Source organism: Notolabrus celidotus, chromosome 13 (assembly GCF_009762535.1).
Source record: "Notolabrus celidotus isolate fNotCel1 chromosome 13, fNotCel1.pri, whole genome shotgun sequence".
Taxonomy (NCBI): Eukaryota; Metazoa; Chordata; class Actinopteri; order Labriformes; family Labridae; genus Notolabrus; species Notolabrus celidotus.
In genome coordinates, this window is record NC_048284.1 from 28,138,459 (window position 1) to 28,156,759 (window position 18,301).

The window sequence follows — 18,301 nt, forward strand, 5'->3', positions numbered from 1 at the left end:
CATATAACTCTATAACGTCTGTAGTGTGATATTAAAACCCCACATACTTCCACATAGATGACCTTGATGACCTTCAGCACATATAGGAAGTGTGCAGTTAAGTGTGAGGGGCCGTCACTGAGGCAAAGGTCATAGTTCAGGACCCCCAGCATCCTGTACATGAGGAGTTTCGGATACATCCATCAGGGAGGAGGCTCTGTCTTTGGGTGCAGCTTGAACAGATACAGACTGTGGTTGCTTTTGACACAATCTGTAATCACAGTGATCTACAGTGATAGCGTGTGGATCTTGTGCTGTGTTGTGTGCGGTGTATTGTTTGTACTGTATCAGTGTGGACTACTGTCTGCAGAGTGAATTGCCGCACAGGGACGTTAAAGTTAAACTCTACTCTAGATACACTCTTAGAACATACAGTGTTGTGATGGATGGTGAAATGTGCAGGCAGCACCCTGATATTTGCATTATAGAAATACCTGCATGGGAAATATTTCGCCCATACTCTATATAACACTTGAAGAAAGTTTTCCATTTAAACAGCAAAAATTAAGAAGCATATTTAAAATCATTGTGTAAAAATGTCTGTAAAAAAAAAACAAAAAAAAACCAGTAAGAATACTTACATTGTAACGGTTGTATCAAGTTCAGGTTGCCGGTATCTGGCTAAGGCATATAAAAATAAAAGAGTCTCATTTTGACCTCCAATGAAGCACATAAAGCCTTTGGCCTTTGAAACAGTCCAGCGTGCCAGCTCATGTCAGCGTTCATCGGTCCGCCTGGATGCTGCAGCTCTCCATCTTCTTTAGAGAAGTCTGAGAATCAACAACTGGGTTCACACCACCGTCCTCCTCACTGGCAAAGACACAGATGGAAACATATGAAACAGATACCTCAAGACCTGGCCAACTAACACTATCCAAAGGTGAGTAACTGTCCCTTTAAGAGCAGACGCTGGTGGTGTCAGACCTGAGGTTAGGGCCCTCCACGTCCTCGATGGTGTCGGGCAGCGGCGTGTTCGCTGTCTCCGGTAGCAGCAGGGTGAGTACAGAGCCCAGCAGAGGACAGAGGCCACAAAGGAGCATGGGAGCCCGAGGACTGATGCCCTTCAGAAGGTACAACATGGGAGCCAGGACGCCTCCAGTTCGAGCACACATTGAGCCGATACCGATCCCGTTCTGTCTGTGAGACAAGGGAAGGACCACAGAATTAAGACATATTAATAAACATGTAAAACAGGAGATACTATGTGAAGAGAACCAGAACCTAAAGGAACAGTGTCACTGGTTCTGACCTTCACAATAAGATGGACTTTAAATGAATCTTCAAAATGGGATGAACTGTCCCCCTTCTACATGATAATAGAAAAAAATAACTGTAGCAATACCTGAGTGTCCAATGAGATAAAATATATAAAATATATAAGTTTCTTTACTGCAAGTGTTTTCAAATAGGCTTAAAATTCATCAAACAGGCACAGTTTTGAATCCCTCCTCTGCACAGTTAAAACCCCATTTATGGACAGAACATCACCTATGTCCCTCATTGGATACTCAACCTGGTCCTATAACATATGCCCAACCCACCTTTGTAGTAGCCTGATATGTAAGTGGATGCATATGATTGGATGGTTTTTTTTTTCAGTTTTGGACCCTGTTTAAATGTTGTCTGCAGTATGTTTTATTATGACCCTGATGAAGCCGCCAGCTGAAACACGTTGGTCTAAGAATAAAGTTGTTCTTGAATCTGCAAGTGATACAGTTCCAGGGTATTTGAACATTCAGACAGTGTGAAGGAATCTGCTTGTAAGTTTTGATGAATTAATTTCTCTCCCTCCATGTTGTCTACTGAAAAAGATGAGTTTTTTTCACTCCCTGGTCTCTCAGGTTACTGTAGATCATTGTTGTGGACCGCCTACTGCTGTGAACTTGCATGACTGCTACAACAGCTGCTATAGTTTTTACCATCAGTCTTATTTATGTCAACATTCTCATAGTTGTCATGGCTAGTATAAGTTATATTTACTATTGTTATTGGCATTATTATTGTTAGTCTGTTATTATCTTTGTTGCTTTATGTACATCTCCTTCATCCGTCTGTTTTTTGTCTTAATCCAACCCTCCATTTCCGTCTCTCTAGCCTTCTTTCTTGGTCATTCTTTCGATGGCTGTTCAACCAGTGAGTCTGGCTCTACTCAAGGTTTCTGCCTTTTAAAGGGACATATAGTTTCTTTCTGGAACTGGAACAGTTTGTGTTTAAATGCACAGAAGCATTTTCTATTTTGCCTGTCCCCAAATTGTTGTCCCCGTGGCATAATACTTGAATCATTTCACCTCAGGCATCACACATGAACATAAAAATACTCCAGAGAACAGACTTTGATTTAGCTCAGTACTGCACATTTACTGTTCAAAGTACACCACAAACCTGTGAAGAGCCTGCACTGTACACATCCAAACTGTCCTGATATTGTCACTGCATAAATATGTTTCAGTTGAAAGCACTGATTTCATTATGTTGGTATCTTTTGTAAGTCTGCGTCTGTAAACATGTCAATGAACTGCACACTGGTTTCAACTTTAACACTGCTGCTCCTCACACTGACGTCCCAACATCTGGTTTGCATCTTTTGTTCTGGAAAGAAATATATCAAACACACATACACACCAAATATTTCCCCACTTCAGTTTCCGAAAGCCTTCACCTGCATCTCTTTATAACAAGGATGCAGTCAGTTGGGCATTTTACACTAAGTTACAGATTAACATGTACATATTTACTTCCCTTTCATCAGGCTGCCCTAATAAGTCTGAAGACTCTTCAGCTGGTCCAAAAAGCTGCAGCTTGAGTACTGACTAGAACTGGAGGAGAGAGCACATCTTTCCAGTGTTAGCTTCTCTTCACTGGCTCCCCATAAAAACTAGACTAGAATTTAAAATCCTTCTTCTGACCTACAAAGCTCTTAATGGTCAGGCACCTCTGTGTCGTAGAGAGCTCATAGAGCCCTATTACCCCTCTAGAACACTACGCTCCCAACATGCAGGCCTGCTCATCGTACCTAAAGTCTGTAAAAGTAGTATGGGAGGTCCAGCCGTCAGTTATCAGGCCCCTCTCCTTTGGAATCATCTACCAGTAAGAGTCTGGGAGGCAGACACCCTCTCTACTTTTAAGACTAGGCTTCAAACTTTCCTTTTTGATAAAGCTTATAGTTAGAGCTGGATCAGGCTTTGACCAGCTCTTAGTTATGCTGCTATAGGCTTGGACTGCCGGGGGAACTGACACACTGAGATCCAATCTCACCCCTCTCTCTGCCCATCACTTACTTTAACTCTTCCTGTCCCATTAAAGTTACTAACCATAGACCTTTCTGGATTCCCTGAGCTCCCTTGTCCTGAAGTTCCTCTGAGTCGCTCCCATAGACAACCTGCTGCTGTGGATGTGCCAGACTCCAGTTGCTACAACTACAACTTTATTTCTCATCACTATCATCTCTCTCTCTTAATCTCCTCCATGCCTCTTTCCAACCACAGGACCATTTCAGCAAATGTGTGTCTAACAGGAGTCTGGTCCTGCTGGAGGTTTCTGACTGTTAAAAGAAGTTTGTCCTTCTACTGTAACTTGCTAAATGCTGCAAAGTGCTCTGCTCATGGTGGATTAAGATGAGATCAGACTGAGTCCTGTCTGTAAAATGGGACTGGATCTAATCCTGTCTTGATGTTGGGTCTTTATAGAGTCTAGACCTGCTCTGTTTGTAAGGGCTTGTTTGATTTGGCGCTACACAAATAAAGATTGATTGATTGATGGATTGATTTTTGTAAAGCACTTACTCCTGATTACTTTATATTTCATGCTTTTTCAGCATTATATCTAATAACAAAAGAGTTGTGACTAATAGGGAAACTGAACAGGTTTGGTTTGCTGCAAGTTGTCAACCTGAGCTAACAGGAACTGACAAAGTTGTATTGAGAAGAAGACTCTTACCTGATGACAGTGGGGAACACCTCAGCTGAGTAGACATAAATGATGGAGAGAGAGGCAGTGATCCCAAACTTCCCAACCATGGCCAGCCCGGTTTTAATGACGGACAGCTCTACAAGGAGAGGACGGAGAACAGGAAAGCTTCTTACACAGCCTGGAGAAATAACTAACCAACTACAGCTTTAGTGTTAAAGACTTGTGTTCATACCATTCGGGATGAAGACGGTGAGCAGGCAGGCCGTGCCGCCCACAGCCAGGAACGCCAGCTGGGAGATCTTGCGGGAGCGGTTGAGGGTGAACAGGGTGATGGTGCGTGCAGGCATCTCCACCAGGCCAAAGATCAGCTGGGTCAGATAGATGTTCATCTCAAAGTCAGAGATGTTGAGAGACAGGCCGTAGTACACGAGCACGTTTGCGAACCTGAAACAGATGGAGAAAAACACATAATTCTGGAGGACTGTTCCTCAGGTATTCAGCAGATGGATGAAACAGAGACCTTACAGTTCTCAGAGGGTTCTTTAAACCAGATCCTTTTCCACATATTGAAATCTCTGGATGTCTAACAGGTGGGAACTGCTCCAGTGAACCACTCCAGATGATTATCTGCATGCAAATGAGCACAATCACATAAACTCCCCTAAAAGCACCTGTTTGTGCTGCTTAATGGCTCTCTGTTGGAAGCTATTTTTATAACCATGCACAGCTGTCACATTACTCTCTTTAAAACATCAAAACTCCGCTGATTGAGAATGTCTGCTAACACTGAATCCTAGTCTCAGGTATACTCTGTCCAGGTGTGGACAGGTTAATTTGTCCCTGGTACCATTGGCCTCCTAAACAGCATCATGTGACTCTGGTCCTTTGATGTGTGTGTTTCTGTGCTCACTGTGGGTGTGAGACTTGTGTGTTTTCATGTTTTATTCACTACTGGCTGTAAACAAACCGCCCCTCAGGGATAATAAAGTGAACCCTGACCTCGGCCTGCCTGGGTCACAGAGCTAAATTCATCCTCATAATAAAAACATTAGTCAACATTGTTACAGCCAATCAGGCTGTCATCACACTATGTCTGAGTGAGAGCACATTCGGGTGTTGATATTTAAAAAACTGAACCTTCTTTTATAAAAATACAAACATATATATAATTATTTTTAAAAGATTCTGGAGCCTATTTAGTTGCTTTATAATGGCAATGTCTCACAACACCTTACTATTTTAAAACAAAAAAAGTTATTTCATTATTAGATTAAATGTACAAATCATAAACGAAGCAGTAAAAATAAAAATAAAAATAAAAGTGCATAATAATTACTTTAAAACACGTGTTTTGATGTTCTGCAGGATGCAACCACGCTGAGATGATGTGCTTGTTTTTCTATATTTCAAAAGAGTCAGAGTTTTATCAAACACATGCACATCTGAAGTTTCTTTTTGTATGTTTAAGTGTGCAGTTCACCCTGAAAGCAGAGAAAAACACTTGCAGGTCTGCTGCTTGGAGGACTAGTGAGTTAATTCATGTTTTTTTTTTTACTTTGAAAACATACAAAAAAACTACCACAACAACAGAGCAGCACCTCCCTTTAAGGTGCAGTGAACTGCAGAGCTTCTCTCAGGCTCTGCTGCTTGCTCACAAGGTGATGCTAGATGAGATTCAGAGGGTGAAAGTGTTACACAGCTGTTTTGACAAGGTTATAACCCATTCTTAGATTCATAATGCACTGGATTAGTCTGGATTGAAGCACAATCTTCCTTACGTTAATCCAGGCTGTGGATGATTGATAATTGGTGTGTGTACTTCTATATAAAACCTTACTGACTACATGACAGGAGCTGAGGATACACCCCAACTCACACCTATGCATGTTTGAAGAGGTGTGTGTTTTGTCAAAATAATGATCTGATGAGTCATTGAAACTGATTCTGTGAACATTTCTCTAACTTTAATGAGACCTGTTGCAAGGCGGGAGCATCCTCATGCACAAAGCTTTCTCTCCAAATGTCTCTTACAGATTTAACATCTTTAAACTGAAGTCCAGATCAAAGATGAAATAATGAATTGCTCTAAGATGTGTGCACTCAACTGTTGTTTCTGTTCTGCTGTGCATGTGATGAAGATGTAGAAGTAACTTTTCCAAGATTTTTCAAAAGTTTTGCTAGATAACCTTTAACATTTATTCACACAGGTCTCCTAAGAGGCTTCGTAGTTCGTCGGTGTATCTTTCTCTTACACAAACTGTTAAAAGGGGGTTTAAGTGTGACCATTTAGTAATGGCATGGCAGTGTGTCTTGCATGAGTCTATACGCAAACACAAATAGATGTGTACTCATAATGTGTACTCTTCAACAGCAAACAATGGTAGGATGTAAACATTTCCTAGCAGGCAGGGCAGGCCTGACTTCTGACATGTCTGCAGCTGACCTGAACGCTTTGAACACATTTTCTTCTAAAAAAAAGTATGGAGATAATTCTGCCTCCTTTTTTAAATCCTCCTACTTTGGAGTTATTCCCTGGAGTTAGGGTCAAATGATCCTTTTGATTTGTTGGGATTCCGTCAGAGTGAAACAACCCTGAAGTATTTAACCCTCACCCGGAGCCGTGATAGTGGGTCAAATTCCTGAAATGTCAAGGAAAGGAGCCTCTAAGCCTCGGTTTGATTTCCTTTTCCAACTATTTTCATGTAGTTTCATACTACTTTGGATTCATATTGATGGATCTGAGTCCAGGTGAGGTGAGTTGAGTGTGAGCAACTATTCCCATTCCGACATCTCTTTCTTTTCACCTCTGGTAACATATATTTCTGTTTTATAGGTTTACACAAAGATACAACAGATTTCCCAGCTTCATCAGCCTGTACGACACAGCCTCAGATGACTTTAGCCAACACTTCCAACCACCAGTGTCTGAACTCCACTGGGGGACACATGTTGCTGCTGATCACTCTAGATCAGATCTTCAGGCCCACAGTTGCAGCAATTTGATGCAGAAAAGCTTGAAGCTGCTTCATTGAAAGTTTTAGTCCTGTACCAGAGTACCTGACTGATCGATCTGCTTCACTTCATATGAATAAGGCAGATATGTTTATTACTGAAATGTCTGAGTATGTCTGTGAAGAACTACACAGTAAGAACAGGGAATATTTCAGTTCAGAAGATGTCAGGGAAAGACCAACGCTGTGACCCTTGTGACTCTGTGAACACACCCTGTGTCCACAGCTCTATGATCTGCGTTCAGTAAGGAGGAGTGAGCACACTCGTTAAATCTAACGACCTGCACGAGTGCATTCCAGTCCTCTTATTGACCTACCACTAATCCCACTAACTCTTGGGGCCTTTTCTTAAAACCACCCCCCACACTGTCATCCTGCACATCCTCTCCGTTTGCACGCCTGCATTGAGGATCTGCCACATTAAGTGCTGATCGAAACTTTGAGAATGGAGTGGACTGCTAAACCTTCAAACAAGAAGCATGCATGGCTGCTGCACCATACACCTCGTGTTAATTGTCATTGTGGACGCTTTGTAAATTATAGTTCCATGTTTTTACCTGCACAGACATAAACTGCTTTAAACAGGTACTCAACATAAATGTAGAAATGTAAAGGTGCAGTTTGAAACTCCGGGTCCTGATGTGAAGTGTCTTATGTATTTATGAGGACTTGCCATATTTACACAGATCCTAAAGATCAGATTGAAATCAAACTGCACTGCAGGACAAGTAGGGGGGGATTCACTAACAGTGTACTGTGGCCTTTGATTGCATCATGAATTGTGTATCATTTTCCTCAGCTATCTGCTTCGTCTCAAGGTCTGACTCATAAAGAAAATAATCCTCATGATATTCAAGGGCAAAAACATCCACAAACTTCTGCAGCTTTGAGCACTTTCATCCAGTTTTGTGTTTTATTGTGACTGAGATAAGCTGTCAGGATCCGCTTAATGCTGTCACAGAGCTGAGCTGTGCACTCTCATCCTTTACGGCACTGAATTATATCAACAAATAATGAGCTGGATGGAGAGGGGAGGGTCTTACCATTTAATTGTGAAGTCGATTCATGACAGATGTGACATAAATTGCAGAGTATATAAATAGCTTGATTCTGGGTGGCTGAGTGCAAAAAGCAGCTTGTTCAGATGCTTTGACAACTTTGTTGTGCATAGTGGTACAGCCTGTAAACAGACTGATTTAACCCCTGATTATGAATTAATAGTAATGTCAAAGTAATATTAAATTACATTAGTTATAATATTACTAATATTGACTTTAAGTACTGATGTATTATTTTCGGATTGTCCAAAGCTGGAAAGGTTGTTTTGATCGCTGAAGAGTTTAAGCATGATAAATACTCAAGTTTAGTTCCTACCAGCTTTCAGCAGATGGTAAAAATGTAACTTCAGTTGCACTAGGATGAGGCAAATGTGCATAGAGGGGCTTATTTTTCTCCAAATGTAAGTAAAGAACACCTCAGAGTCCCCATGTATCGGGGTGTTTGCATGCATTTCAATTAGCAATTGCTCATTCATTTGGAGCAAATTGGCACCTCCCTGTGTAAATGAGTCTCATTGCAAAAAAACGTCCAATTCACAACCACCGGTGCTAACTGTCCTGTGCAGTTAGTGAAGTATTCGCAGTCTGCAGAGAGTTGGGGGTAACGGCACTGTAGAATCTAGCAATTCCATCTCTGCATGACCTAAAAATACATCTGTAGGCTACATTAAGTCTGGTAATATTACTTTGACATTACTATTATTTCAGTAATCAGTCTGGGCAGACTGTGGGTTGATTCCAGCGCTAAGAGGCTCTGTATAAATCTGAACGAGGCGTTCTTTGCTAGCTCGCTTCAGGAGTATAGAAACGGTGACCTTGGTGTCACATCCACCAACTTCACAGAAAACTGATAAAGGTGTCCACTCTCCATCCAGGATGATCATGGATGAGCATCTGCATGTGGACAGATTTGAGCTCTGTCAGGATGAGAGCGCACAGCTCTGTGCAGCAGAGAGTGGAGATGCTGACTGCTCATCTCCACAATCAGACACCAAACAAGATTAAACTGCACAGAGCTGCAGAACGAGCTGTGGACATGTTTGTGCCTGAGTGTCATTAGTCCATCCTGCTTTGTGAATTGCTTTGAAACCTTGGGACAGAGCAGAAAGTGGAGGCAGATGATGTTTCAGTCTTGGTGCCATTAAAGGCCACATTCTTCTCTCAGTGAATTCACCCCTCAGGTGTAAGAGGTAGAATTTCACCAGTCCCTAAAGGAGAGCCATTACACCAGGAAACGTCTGTCTCTCTTTCTGTTTCTCTGCAGAATGAAGGATTGTGGGAGATTGAGTCTGTCTTCTTATTGACAGCAGATGGCAATGCTCTCTCTGAGGGAGAGAAAATAAGTCTGATTATGAGATATGAATGAGATGCACAAGTTGACCTCCAATTTCTATCCAGTCAAGTGCATGTTTGTTTGAAATTTAAAGTGTTTCTATTTTTCAATCAAGTTGAAAATTTCACTTTCTTAAAATTCTATTGGACATTTCGGGGAATTTGTTTCAGGCCGTGAATTCTTCAGTACTACTGAAGAACAGAAGAACAAAAATCATGACACTATCAACCACAACTGGAGCTTAAGTGGAAAGCTAAAGACAACTTGTCTAGTGCTGGCTGACGCACTGTCAGAGCATAATTCTTAAAAGTTTTCTCAGAGAATATTTCACCCTTATTAACAGTGTTGTGCCTGAACACCCTAAAATGAACATGTTCATGTTACTGCAGCCAAAGTCAGGTTTACGGCCCCTGACAGGCTTATGCATTTAGTAATCCAGATGTAGATAGCGGTACTTGTGAAGCAACTGTTGTGAACATTTTAAGGAATTTTATGAATGAATCAGGACAGACCCCAACAAACTGGTATGGTTTTAGAGAGGTGTAGCTTTTTGAGGATGAGGAATAGTTCACTTTAATGTTGGTTTGTTCAGTGTTTCTTTTCCCTCTGCTCTTCTATTTTAGGGGATCTTTCCTGTGTTTCAGGGTGTTAAAGCCAGATCCTTTAGCCAAATATTCAGCTGACAGGTCATAGAATTCGATGTGTGTTTCAAAGCGTTCATAGTTGCAGATTTTCTTGTCTTTTACACTTAAAACCTGTCAATAATTATATAGTAGAATACAGAAATTCATGTAGTTTACTAAATTTCATTGATTTAGGGCTGGAGACTGAAGTATAGGAGGCTCTACTGAAAAAGAGTATAGATGCAGAATTAAAAAAAATGAATGTGAAAGAGTTAATTTTTTGGCCCATGAACTTCATTCAAAAATAATTTTAAAAATAGCTTTGAACTAGTTAATTTGTTTGTGTTAACTTGCATGATACTGCCTATTAAATGTAGACCACAGTTTTGGTGAAGTTCGACACAGCTATCCGACCTTTGGAGGTTTACCATCACCATCTTGAATTTGACCTCAGCTCTGTTTTTATAGTCTGACCCTAAAACACAAGGCTGGTTTTCTCTGACTTTGCAGATGTAGAGAGCATTTGTTTATATTTCTGCTGGTGATTTCGTTCTCTAAACCTTTGGCTTTAATCAGAAAGACAGCTGATGAGAGGGAGAGTGGACATGCATCTGAGCCAGACCTGGGCTGATGCAATAAGGTCTTCACATGGGCTGCTGCTTTACAAAGAGCTTATAAACACTAACATGGAAGTAAAAATGTAGGAGCCATTGATTTACTTTCAGAACAGCCTTTAAGGACGAAGATGAAGGTGTGCTCCAACTCACCAGAGATAAAACACTATCAAAGAGTGCCTCCTCATCTTTGGGGTTCGAACCAGGTCTATGAATGAATGTTTCTTCTTCACCTCTGTTTTCTCTTCCACTTTATAGACCTGGTAAAACAGAGAGCAATGGTGTAAGGACCTTGAAGTTAGAGTCATAAATGGACACAACACAGCACTGTTGGAGTAGTTTGCATGTTGATATGATATTGACTGATGGAGAAATTCATGCAAATGAAGAGGACTGTTTCACAGTGAGCAGCATCAGTGTGTTTTATAGTTTAGCACCCTCAATAAACAGTCTGTAGACTCCCAATGCTAGCAAGGGTGACTGAAAATGTGACAATACATGACCCTTTATATTTGAGTTATATCATCTATTCATTCAATTATTTGTTATTTGTTGTTGTATTTGAATGTGTATTCACAGCTGACTTTAATTTGGTAGACTTGCTTTTGTTTAAGTTCTGTCTCTCCAACCAAACACACACACACACACACACACACACACACACACACACACACACACACACACACACACACAAACACACACACACACACACACACACACACACACACACACACACACACACACACACACACACACACACACACACACACACACACACACACGCACGCCCCACCAGTAGCACTTCTATAGTCTATTTGGGCCCAGGTATAAACTCACAGGGGCCCCTCAAGAATTGATCCGTCACAGCCAGCTAAGCCAGAACACTGCTCGGCTGGCTAAGATTACAAATGTGACATATTAAAGAAAAAATGAAGTTTGAGCAGACAGAGATGTCGTGTCTCTCCCATAGATGAGTACCATGCAGTCATTTTCTGTTATATTTAATCATCATTATCTCCACCATTTTGCTTTTTCCCCCTCTCCCTCTTTTTCTTCTTCATTTTTCATTGACCGATTTTCATTGAGAAACATCTACACAGGAATAACATGCATGCAACGCGGCAACATAAGTGCTGTCAGATAGGGCCCCCTTAAGGAGGTGTCCTACTGTATTTGCAAACTGTGCACCTTTTGATCTGCTGCAAAAATCTGTCAGCTGTTTGGGGCCCCTACTGACCTAGGGCCCCCAACAGTTGCCTGCTTTGCCTGTTTACAAGCAAAGCCTCTACAACCCACCAACAGCTTTAGGTTTCTTTAGAAGAAGCAAAACGGTTTTGCAGGTATATTAAAAAGACCTGCTCCGGAAGTCCTGACTCTCACGTGTCCATGCACCGTGCAGTGTTTTGACCCTATGCCAACGTCTGTGTCTGATTAGAACTTTGGCTCAAGTTTGAATCTGCTTTTTATTTGATTTGGATATTTTTTTTCCTCTGGTAACCTCTGACATCTTACAAAAGACAGCTTTTCAATGCAAGAGTATCTGACTTTGTTAAGCCTAAAGGCTTATTCAAGAGACAGTGAAAGTGCAAACCAGCTGTTTGAAAACGCACACAGAAATATGAGCTTAAAGTCGAATGGTAGGAACAATAATAGAGTTTGACCAACTCATGCTACGAATGTCAGAAAGTGAGGTAACTTTGAATTGACGATGATGATAAGTGCTGATAAAAACAATCTTTCAGATGCAGTTGGTGGTTAGAAAAAGGATGCTACTTTAGTACAAAACCTGTATATATTGTTCACCATTAATGGAGCTTTCACAAATAAGTAAGCTACGACATGGACACCCATACCATCAGGGATGCTGGCTTTGAACTGTGAGCTGATAACAAGCCGGGTGGTCCCTCTCCTCTTTAGAGTGGAGGACACATTGTCCATGATTTCCGAAAAGAATGTCAGATTTTGATTCATCATCAGACCACAGGACAGTATTTCACTTCCCCTCGGCTCATCTTAAACAGGCTCAGGTCCAGAGTAGTCTCTGGTGTATCTGGATCATGTTTAAAGATTTCCTCTTAACATGGTTCAGTTCTAACCTGTATTTGTGGATGCAGTGATGAACTGTGCTCACATACAATGGTTTTGGAAATTAACTCATGCAGTGAATTCCGCTACAGTCATGTCTGTTTTTAATGCAGTGCTGCCTGAGTGCCTGAAGTCTTGGTTTTGTCCTTGTCCCTTTTGTACAGAGATGTCTCCAGACTCTTGTAATGACATTATATACTGTAGATGATGAAATCCACTTATTCTTTGTTTTTGTTAAAACTGTTTTATTTTCAATCTGACTTTTTCAATGTCTAATTTAAAAATGATGGGATTAAGAAAAAACTATATTTAATCTTTAAACCCATAGAACTGTAAGTGATGTTTATATTTTAAGAGTGGAACTCAATCATATGGGATTATGAATTATCAAAATCCTAAAAGAGTACACTTTTTGGACTTTTGAGAGACTTGATCTGATAGGACGAGATGAAAACAAACAAACAAACAAACATCTCTTTCCCCAAATATATTCTTGAATTTATAAAATTTGACTTTGTGGACACTGTGGACAGAAGAGATGAGTGAGTCAGAGCATAGGTTCAGTTTCACACATTATTTTAGCTTTGATAGGTGTTTGTTATTTTTTCAACAAGATTGAAAACCTTACAGCTAAATCAAATACATCTTTAGTCGAGTAAACAATAAATAACTCTTCATCAGTACCTGTTGCATCTCCAGATCTTTGGAGAGGGGGTTCCCGTTCATCTGAGCGGCTCTCTGGATCAGCTCCCATGCTTCCTCTTTCCTGTCACTGGCCATCAACCAGCGAGCTGACTTTGGCAACACCCTGAAAGGATCAGGAATATTAAGATTAAAGAGCTGAATGACTCTTCTTTGGTAACCCTTGCACATATAGATTACAGTGTACAGATTATCAGCTACAGCATGTTTATGTGTAAAATTGGGTTTCAAACTCTAATGGACTCAGAGATAATCCTAAACATAGGTCAGTGCATTTTCCTGAACTGCTTCACTCAAAGTAATGAGGAATTTGGCACCTTGGGTCATTAACTACACATTTGTTGTCTTAAGTTATTGGGGAGCCAAATGGATCTCTTTAAATTCAAAAACACTGCACAGCTCAGACCTGACTTTTCTCCAGATTCTATTAAAGACATCTTTGGGATCCTCCAGAAACTGATCTTTGCTCTTTTTTTGACAGCATTAGTACATGCTCTTTGAAATCTGGGTTACTCTGCTGCCCCCTGACTCACCACACGTAGAAGATGAAGAGGAAACCAGGTGCTGAAATAGCTAACTGTAGCTTACGCCAGTCTCTTATGAGGTACGCCATGCCGGCGAGCAAAATGTAACCACAACCAAAGGCATAGTCTGTGATTATTCCTGCCAGCATCCGCTGCTTGGGTCCCGTCCACTCTGTGCCTGTTTGAGAAGACAAGAGCAGGGAAACAAAATACTGTTACACCTACCTACTAACAGGAAAGACTGAAAAACAGGTCAGACTTTTGTTGTCTGGTTTCTATAGTCACTGCTGAAAACTTGTTCCTGCTTGAAAGAGTAAATCTGTGAACAGCTCCATCAGAAAAGCAGCTGCTTGGAGAAAACCTGAGTGAGGTTTGTGAATATTTGTGAGTACCTGCAACATTCTTTCTGCAAAGACACTTTGCCTTTCATTTGACTTTCACAAATGTTATTCTGCAATGCTGCGAGCACCTGCATAGTGCCTCAGTTTACCTTCACCTTCGGTACCAACCACATCATACTGTGATACTATTTCACACTCAGTTACATTAAAACCATGCTGGAAGAAAAAACGATTCACATCAGAATTACAATTCTTAAAGCTGGGGTTGGTAGTGGTTGGTAGTCTTTACTTGAATATTTGTAAAAAAAAACTAATACATTTCAAATCGTAATAAAACATTAAAGGGATATTTCAGTTTTTTGAAGTGGGGTTGTCTGAGCTTTATGTCACTAGTAATTGCACAAGCCACAACGGATGCCGCTCAGCTTGGCCCCTTTAATAAGAACCTTCAGGGTGACGCAAGCTAGGCTACAGATTTCTACAGCCAGAGTTTACATAGGAAAGGGTGGCTCGATGCACCAGAGGAAAACACGGTGAAACTGGATGTTGCAAGTTTGTAAACTACAAGCTAATGCAGACAAACCAAGGCTTGGTAACACCAGTACCTCTGGACGTTTGGGAATTAAGATATACCAGCAGATCAAATAGGGCTGCAGTCTCTAATGATCACCATGCAAATCCACTGTTGTACTGGATGCCGAAGTTTGTTACCGACTTAAATTTTCAGGTGTTAATCAGAAAACCAGAAAAGCCAAATGCAAGTGCGTCTTCAAAGTAAGTGTTCGGCTGTCATGCAGAAACTGAAGCCAAGCTTGGGTGCTGTTTCTCCCTGCAGTTTCTCATTAAAGGCAGAGCTGAGCGGCATATGTTGTAACTACTACAGTTACTAGTGACAAAAAACTCATAAAACCCCACTTAAAACAAACTCAAATATCCCTATAAAAAATGTTTGCATCAAAGTACATTTTCACCAGCTGCCAGATTGTGCTCTGCAAGCCTGCTGTTGGCATTGTTTGTCGTTCACCTTTGGTAAGTCAGTTAATTCCTGCTGTGTTGATCAAAACTTAATTGCAGCAGAACATTTGTGGCCTTTGTGAAGGTTCTCAATCATCCAGGTCTTGGTAATTATGGATAAAGCTTCAAATAGTTTCTTGTTTACATCTAGACTCTAAACCTCATCACTCCTCAAAGATTAAGTTACATGCAAATATGTGTGATGAGATAATATCATTAAATCCTTATAGCTGGAACAGGTAGATTCTGGAAGGCAGTGGAGCTGAAAGTTTGAGTGCAGCACTGGAGCAGGGCAGGTGATTGTGAGAGAGACGCATGGCAAACATGAAACAGATGCAGCTCAAGTTGCTGCCTGAACTAGCTCACAGGCGTCACTCCATTCATTTAGCTTCTTTGTACTTTTTTTTACGGCAACCAGCTAAAAAACTACAGCAGTTGAGTAATCTTCAAGACATTTTCCTCAGCTTTAATGTCACAGAAAAAGTCCTCAATGTGCGGCTGTTAGCCGTAGTATGATCCTGAAGTCAGCATCAATAAATAGGATATTGATTGTGAATCAGGAATCAGTTTTAGATCAAATCGTGACTTCAAGAGCTGAATTGAATTGAATAGTGGGTTACTGAAAGATCATGCCGCACTATGAGATGACATCTGTCAGCTGTGCTTCTTTACATCTAGGTAGTAGAGTGTTAGAGCATTATGGAAGCAGACATTAACCAGAGCTACAGCCTAGTGGTTGTTGGTGGCCCTGCAGCTAAGACACAACATATGAGCGCGCTTCAGGCCTACGTATTAAATATATGGATAATAATTAGTTAGACTGACTACTATTTCTGGCGAGGGTGAAATTGATTCATTATTGATGCGATCATCCCTTATTGTAATATCCACAGAGAATGCAAACCACAGAATATTACTGAGCCTGAAACTGCTGCTTTCTCTGCTCCTTTTTTGAAATTCTTCACCATCCAACAGAAACAAGACCGGGAAATATTTACAACTGGACCCTAGTTTTGTTGTGACCCTGCAAGCTAGTCTCTACTAAATGTTAATGTCTGTGACTGTAATGTCTCTAGTTGTGAGGTTGTGTCAGACTTACATCTATTAAGAGTCTTTTAGCATTGAGATAGGGACTCACAAACCACTGTTAGCTTGAACCTTTGAGAAGTTACTGACCGAGGACAAAGGCGTTCATGATGACACCAGAGATAGAAGTCCCGAGCACAAAGCGAAGAGCCGTGTAGACGTAGAAATTTGGGGCGAAAGCAGCTCCAACCCCAAACACCGCCTGGATAGCGAGGTTGACGAGGATGATGATTCTGCGACCGTACCTGGAAGGAGACATTTCAGCACCTCCGTGACTCCGTTCAGCTTGACAATTTTTTAAAATTGGAATTATAGCTACCATCACTGAGGACTGTGGCTGTTCAACTCACTTATCAGCTAAGTGTCCATATAAAACAGCCCCGACCAGGAGGCCGGACATGTAGATGGAGGAGCCCATGTTGTTCAGTTTGGCGTTATCACAAACCAAGTCCCACTGCAAGAAGAGAGGCAAAGATAGATACATGAACACATTTTTCAGTTGTCAGATGTCAGATATAAGAATTGAATCCTTGATAGCAGACAGAACCAAACTTAGTGCTGGTATGCCTGTTAGCCAAGGATTCTCCCTTTTATCTGACCCTTTGAACTCTCTGTGTCTCAGTGTCAGGTGTTTGTCCACAGTTCTCTCTAAACAACTGTGGACACAAGTCATCTCAAACACATCTGATCACATCCCTCATTGCATATTTCATAAAAGGACTGTTGACCACATGGTGAAGGAGCTCATGTTATCTCAGAATGTCTCCCATCCCACTGCACTTTAAACATAAAGATCTGTTCTCCCTTTTCTATCAGTCTTAACTGTGCATATCTCTGCAGGGAAGTGACCAGTCAATGTGTAACCAGCAGTGATAGTTTAAAGTCAGCTTTTATTGACAATGAACAGGCCCTGCTGTGAAATAAGTCAAATTTGCTCTGAAACACTTCACATTCACAGGTCTTGGACTGAACAATGATTTAAGATGTTGCACAGCAACAGTTTTAACAGTTACTGATAGTCTCATAGATGCAAGTCCCATGAACTGACCCATCCATCACTCCTGCCACCCAAAGCATCCTTGACTGTTCTTCGTATTACACTGTGTGACTTCAGAGGCAGATGAAAACATTCAACTGGGACGGTGTCCTGAGAGAACTGGAGGTTACCTCAGCTGTCGTGTCTGAGGCATGTGGCTGGGAGTAAAGCTGGCCTGTTATCCACAGCTGGATCTGTACTCCAGGGATCAGGACTGGACCTGAAGTTTGAACAACTTCCAGATTGTAAATCAAATGTGGATCTCTGCCAGCCCGCCACATGTCACCCTGCTTTATACAACCGCATCATGGTCACATAACTGCTCCTGCTGCTGGTTTGTGTGTTACAAAACCTGGCTCTGTGTCAGGGTTTAGGAAGGCATGGAAGGATGCCTGCACTGCAGGAGTCCATCTCTAGACTGTCTCACGTGTCACCAGAGAGAATTGTGAAAACTGCCAAGTCCCACCACATTCCTGAGCTGCATGATGTCCACATGGCAAACACATCAGCTCATATATTCACATCCTTCAAATCTTAAATTAAAAGTCTATCAGAGAGGCAGCTGGTCTGTCACTCACCTCAGTCACGATAGTGTTTTGGAAGGTCTCCTGACTGTACTCCCAACCCCCCTGGCAGCTCCCAGCAGAAAGTCCATCTCCAAGGCTGCTGTGGTTCAAAAAGGTCGAGCAGGACAGCTGAGTCCAGCCATCAGAGAAGGACAGAAGGCTGAGGTTGTAGTTGGAAGAGGACGGAGCATCAGCTGAGGACCACGTGGGGCGGCATAAATGTGGAGGAACAGCTCCAGTAAAGATAGAGACAAACATGTGGAACGCCAGGAATATCTGAGGTGCACAAATCCACACATACAAGAGCTTCTGGAACTTCCCAAAGCCCCCAATCACACAGAGGATTTCATCAAAATGCAT

The 18,301-nt window shown here is 41.5% G+C and overlaps 1 protein-coding gene across 1 annotated transcript; it reads right to left on the bottom strand.

Moving 5' to 3' along the window:
- Positions 1-548: 548 nt before the first annotated feature.
- Positions 549-18,301, bottom strand: si:dkey-119m7.4 (uncharacterized protein LOC560629 homolog). Its single transcript, XM_034699869.1, has 10 exons — positions 17,954-18,301; positions 16,690-16,793; positions 16,430-16,584; positions 13,908-14,076; positions 13,357-13,480; positions 10,741-10,847; positions 4,181-4,392; positions 3,976-4,084; positions 964-1,176; positions 549-849 (listed from the first exon to the last, which is right to left on the bottom strand). The coding sequence occupies exons 1-10, from the start codon at positions 18,299-18,301 to the stop codon at positions 762-764; spliced, it is 1,629 nt and encodes a 542-aa protein (XP_034555760.1). The 3' UTR covers positions 549-761.